This window comes from Bidens hawaiensis, unplaced genomic scaffold (assembly GCF_021521415.1).
Source record: "Bidens hawaiensis isolate Kalapana, Puna unplaced genomic scaffold, B.hawaiensis_p1.1 tig00026381_1, whole genome shotgun sequence".
Classification (NCBI taxonomy): Eukaryota; Viridiplantae; Streptophyta; class Magnoliopsida; order Asterales; family Asteraceae; genus Bidens; species Bidens hawaiensis.
In genome coordinates this window covers 228,619-234,585 of record NW_027494244.1, presented here as the reverse complement: position 1 = coordinate 234,585, position 5,967 = coordinate 228,619, and the positions used below count along the sequence as shown (strand labels likewise).

Below are 5,967 nucleotides of genomic sequence, written 5' to 3'. Positions count from 1 at the left end.
CATTTCCATTAGAAGTGGCTCTGGGCCTTTTCTTTTACAAGTTTGGAATTGATCTACATGCAGACTGTGTAATTGAGCTCCCTTCCATGTTCTTGGGAGTGTCATCGAGCCTTTCGAGCCGATATGCACTTGGTTCGAAATCTCGTTGTTTACGCAGTATGTAGTCTCCAACATTGAAGCTGCAGTTTTATTCGTGTTTTCCCCAACTGGGGTTCTACACGCATCAGCCTGCTCAGCGTTCGTTACGCCACGAGGTGCGTGAGCGTCCCATCTCTGACAAATGCCTCGACGATGTCCTTCAAGTCTGTGCATTCTTCAGTGTTGTGGCCTTTTGTCCTGTGAAAGTCACAGTATTTGCTCCGATCAGCATTGTGACGATGTCGGATTATTGGAGCCTTTGGCCATGGGAGCTTCTCAGTGGCGAATATCTCGGTGACGCTTTTGGTGAGTGGCGTCCATCTGGAGTTCTGGTTCGACTGTACGTTATCCCTTCCGCCTAACCGATGTTGCAAGCCGGATGAGGTGTTAAAGTTTACCCTTGACTGCCAAATGCCTAGCTTCCGCTTTTTGATTAGTCGGGCGGTAAGGACGTTGTCTTCTCTTGTTCTCTGGGTGTAGAGGTTTGTGCTCTGGGGGAGATCTCTACCCAGTTGCTTCTCCGTTTCCGCAAAGCGTTTAGATACTGTCATGATGGCATCCCATGTGGATGGCATGCCATCTTTACCCGTTAAGGTGCGGATGAGCTCTGAGTCTTTCGCGCCCTGGATGAAAGCAGCGCGAACAAGATCTTCGCTAATATTACCCAGACTTAGCTTCTTTGAGTTGAAGCGAGTGATGAAGTCTGGCAAAGATTCATCTTCCTCTCGAATGCAATTGAGGATTGTCCATTGCTCTTCGGTATACTTTCTTTGTTGGCTGAAGTGTTGGCTAAACTTCTGTTGGAAGTCTGCCCAATCGTAGATGTGGTGGACCGGTAGGCGGTCGAACCACGCTCTAGCTGCCCCAACAAGCGTCATTTGGAACATGTAACACCACGTAGGTTCCGTCCAATTACTGACGGTTGCCCCCGCTATGAATCTGTTCAAATGATCGTCTGGATCAGATATACCATCGTAAGTGCCGATGTTGGACATCTGTTTGGCACTTTTCGGGGCGATTGCTTCCGCAATGTCCCTTGCAAATTTGGACGTTCCCGCATTTGCAGCAGTTGGTCTAAATGTTTTGGAGAAGTCACGTGGGTTTCCACCCGCGTTTTTTGGTTTGAAGGTTTCTCCAAAATGCCTTCTCGATTGGGAGTCCGTTTCCTTACGCTTCCCTTTCGCCCTATGGCGAGGGTTTGCGTCGGTGTCGGATTCCTCCTGATCATCATCCGAGTACTCGCACTCACTGCTCATGTTGAGCCGTTGTCGAGTGCTTCCAAATTCGTTAGCCTGTTGGATGGAACGTAAGCGTTCGTCCAACTCAGCTTGGAATTCCTTCTGACGTGCTTCCGCCCACGCTTTAACTTGTTCAAGTGTTTGGCGGGGGAGCCTCGTCTGTTGTCTCTCCAACTGGGCATCGGTGAATCCTAGGGAGAAATTTACTGCACTTGCCCCGGCTTGGGTAACCGGGGTAGTGTTCGTAAAATTTACTGCACTTGCCCTGGCTTGGGTAACCGGGGTAGTGTTCGTAAATATTGTGTAGTCGCCGGTATTCCCCCCAGTAGCTGGGGCTGTGGTTACCGGGGTTTCTTGGTCACTCGTTGGTTTTGGGACCGGAGTAACTTTAACCATCTTTCCAGAAGTTTTGAGAAAACTGAAAAAGAATTAAGTTCTAGCTTTTATGCACGGATGGCGCCAATGAAGAAACACTAATCGACCCCGGGTAGATTACGGATAATCTGGGGGTTAAATAGATGTTTCCCACGAGGGGTTAGACCCGGCGAAGATGGTTCTTCTGATAACCTGCAAAACAGACACCGTGAGCTCGTCACTGAGAAGGGGGGGTACCTCCTTGTGACCACCCTCCGGCGTGAGAATCAGACTAGATTGTTCTTGAATATAAGTGTATATTAAGAGAATGACTAGAGCAGATATCAGGTAATATATCAAGATATGAGATATGAGATAAGATGATACCATTCCAAGGTGTTGGAGTATTTATAGCCGAAGGTAGGTTTCCAAACAGGTACAGCCGGCTGAATAGTGTTTCTGTTCTGCCAACTGTGGGCTACGCACATGCCATGCTGGTGGTTGGTGGATAGGCAGCGGCTGATAGTGATCAGGCCGGCTGTGTACTATTCCTGTTCCACCAACTGCAGGCCATGCACGTCCTCCGACAGGTTGGTGAGTAGGCAGCGGCTAATAGTGACATACAGTACAAGAGCGTGCTGCTCGTCATACTGTTGTCAGTGAGCTGTCGTATCCTTGGTCAGATCTTTTGTCCATACCTCGTCAGGTACAGCACAAAAGATCCTCCAGTATCGTACGGACTGGCTCATTTGGGCGGGAGTTCTCCCGGCTTTGTGCGGGAGTGTTCCCGGCTTGCTCACTCCTTTTTCAGGTGACATTACTGAATTATTTAAGAGTTAAGTGCCTTGTGCGTGTAGCTTTGCTGCGCAGGTAGCCTTCCCTGATGGCTTGTATCTGCAGCTGCGGGAACAGGCGGAGTACTTCACCATTGGGAGGCTTTTCCTGCGGGAACAGCTTGCGTACTGCGCGTAAGGACGTCACGTCTCTGAGCACGGTGGGTCCTGCGGGTCCAGTTGGTTTCTACGCAGACGTCCCTCTTCAAGGGGTTGCGAGTTTAGCCTTTGCGCAGACGTCCCTGTTGAAGGTGAGTCTTGCGGGTCCAACTGGGCTCTGCTGGGACCTACCTCTTCAGTTTATGTGTAGTTCGGTTCTAATCGGTTCTCCATAGCTAAACCCGAACCCGACCCGAGACCGTTTATCTCCAAATATCAGGACCGAAATTTTACAAGGGTGTGTAGGGTCGATCCGGGTACGGGTTTTTTGGGGCCGGTCTCGGGTTTTTCTGGGGCCGGACCTAAATGTGCACACCCCTAAACCCAAGTATATCGAAAAGAAAACCATGTATAAAATTGGGTAGGTGTATTTCTTTTGCATCGCAGTTCGTCAACAGTCAGTCAACACTCTCTCACGGCGGGATGCCTTCAGCAGAGCGAGTGTCAAACCATCAATACTATTTAGGGCCTTTGTTCGTCGTTACCTGAATCATTACCATTCAGTTTTTAACCACAATGAACATCGCATCCAAATCCATACGCCGTTTAACCCAATTCCACACCAACCCACAAAACCCTAAACCCTCAATCACCTTCTTCTCATTCTCATTCTCATTCTCATTCTCATTCTCATCATCATCCTACAGAAAAAGACTCAACAAACGCACCCAAGCCGCATTAAAACCAACCCTGAACCAAACCCACTTCCATCAAGCCATTTCACACCTCCCACCCAGCTTCAAACCCGAAGACCTCCACGACACAATCACTCACCAACAAGACCCATTAGTCTGCTTACACCTCTTCAATTGGGCCTCAGAACAACCCAGGTTCACACACAACGTATGCACATTCCACATCACAATTAAAAAACTCGGCGCTGCCAAAATGTACGATGAAATGGACCGAATTGTCACCGAAGTGTTAAAGATCCCGGCTTTCGGGTCTGAAGTTCTTTACAATTCGATAATTTATTATTTTACGGAAGCTAGGAAGTTGAGTAAAGCGGTTAGTGTTTATAAGCATATGAGGAGTGTTAACAATTTGGATTGCAGGCCGTCGATTCGGACTTATAATTTGCTGTTTGCGGCGTTTTTGAGTAGGAGGAGTAATAGTTATACTAATCATATGTATATGGGTACGATGAGGATGCTGTTTAAGCAGATGGTTGATGACGGTGTGAACCCGGATATATTTGCGTTGAATTCGATGATTAAAGGTTACGTGTTGTCGCTGCATTTGAAGGATGCGCTTCGGGTGTATCACCAGATGGGCGTGGTTTATGATTGTCGGCCGAATTCGTTTACGTTTGATTATTTGATTCATGGGTTGTGTGCGCAAGGGAGGACGTGTAATGCTCGGAAGATTTGTGATGAGATGAAAGAGAAAGGGTTTGTGCCAAGTAGTAAGTCGTATAATTCGCTTGTGTGTTCGTTTGCGCTCGAGGGTGATGTTGATCAGGCTGTGAGGTATCTGTGGGAGATGGTTGGGAATGAAAGGTCGGGTGATTATATTACTTGTTGGACTGTGGTTGATGAATGTTGTAAACGTAATAGGTGTGGAGATGCGGTTAGTTTGATTAAGGAATTGGAAGAGAAACGATTAGTGGATAGACGTACTTACAAGAAGCTTCAACATGAAGTTCGAGTCAAGTATGGAGATTTGTTTGACGGAAATGGGATGAAAAATGGTTACTTTATGTTTTGTTTCATTTGATTGTCAATTATTATAGTTCATGAATAAGTTGTGGTATGCTGTTGGCCTGTAAATGAATTGAACAACCATGTTCATGTTCGTTTGTTTTGCTTTAACTGAACAAGTGACCGAACACGAACAATTAAACGAACATGGTTTTTTGTTAGTATTTGTCTATGTTCACATGCTAACAATATAAATGAAAGTTTCACATAAAACCAATGAAAAGTAAATGTGAACAATGTGTTGGGCCTAAAAAGTTATTGAATCTAGACTAAATTGTAATGTGCCTAAAAAATTTAAATATGTATATTAACAGGCGTAAACGAATGAGCTTAAAAAACGTAAGCTTACAAACATAAATGAATGTAAACAAGTAACGTTCACAAACATAGATGAACGAGACGTGTGTTCATGTTTCTAACTAAATAAGCAATTTTTTTTTTCATGCCCATTCGTTTATTAAATAAGCAAAGTATAAACGAATTTTCCATCTAACAATTCACAAACGATTCGGTGAAGATGTAGTTCACTTACAGGCCTATTTTGCAGGGGGTTAAAAATGGTAACTTTATGTGTTTCTTGATTATATAATGTGAAATCAACAATTATAGCTTTTGCATATAATTTTCTCTCTGTCATTTGTGTTTTAAGTATCATCATAAAAGAGGCTGTTTGTTCTGTCACAGGGTCAACTAATCAGATCGGGTAAAGTGTTGACCATGCACACCCGAGTGGCGAGAGAGAGACCCAAGTCAACCGACAACCGGTTATGTTTGGTTACCGTGAGTAAAGGGGTTGGATTTTGGAAAATTTTCCAATTGAATCTCTCTATTTTATAGTCTTATCTTCTTGATGGTTAGGTTTTGTATCTTGGTTTGATCAGAACTTTTGAAAACTGCAGTTGTGGCTCATATGGAAGCTTAGACCCTCGATTGACTCGATGCGATACGCGGATACATATTTGGTCCCAAAATGCGGTTGGAAAGCTTGGTTAAGTGTGGTCCTGGGCAAAGCCTGGTTAGAGCCGTAAAATTTTTTCAATTTTTCTATGCAAGTGTTCTTTTTCGGTGTTACTGAAGTACATGTAATGTAAAGATTATTTTGTATCTTTTTATTCTTTATAGAAATAACATTAGATATTTGAAGTTTTTAGAAAATTACTTATTGAAAGTCTTTACTTTAAAAGTGGGCAGAAGATGGGTTGAGGGTTCAGTGATCTCCAATTGTAAATTTTATGCTACATGTTTCTTTGGTCATATACTCATATAGTTTAATTATGCATCTGAGATATTCCATAGCTTTGTAGGGGTTGCGAATATCTTATATTTTAATCCATACTATAGTTAATAACTATGCCCCCAAGTTGGAGATTTACTATAACTTTAGGTGTAATATACATGAAGGCTACTCAAGTATTTGAATTTTTCCTCAAGGCCATTCGTATGTCGAAACTACTTCATAGGCCAAGAAAGCATGTGTCTGGTCTTGTTCATGCCTAATCTGCCAAAAAACATGTCTAGTGAGGAAAATGTCCTTTAAGATTTTGG

At 44.0% G+C, this 5,967-nt stretch overlaps 1 protein-coding gene across 1 annotated transcript; it reads left to right on the top strand.

Annotated features, from left to right (window-relative positions):
* The first annotated feature begins 3,095 nt into the window (after window positions 1–3,095).
* On the top strand, window positions 3,096–5,460 carry LOC143573325 (pentatricopeptide repeat-containing protein At2g27800, mitochondrial-like). The gene is made up of 2 exons (XM_077058234.1): window positions 3,096–4,412; window positions 5,107–5,460. The coding sequence occupies exons 1-2, from the start codon at window positions 3,239–3,241 to the stop codon at window positions 5,127–5,129; spliced, it is 1,197 nt and encodes a 398-aa protein (XP_076914349.1). The 5' UTR covers window positions 3,096–3,238; the 3' UTR covers window positions 5,130–5,460.
* The last annotated feature ends 507 nt before the right edge of the window (window positions 5,461–5,967 follow it).

Bases quoted from the DNA above. Each gene is read 5' to 3' on its own strand.
- LOC143573325 (XM_077058234.1), top strand. From the start codon at position 3,239: ATGAACATCGCATCCAAATCCATACGCCGTTTAACCCAATTCCACACC. The intron at 4,413-5,106 runs GTTACTTTATGT...GTTCTGTCACAG, and splicing joins CGGAAATGGGATGAAAAATG to GGTCAACTAATCAGATCGGG.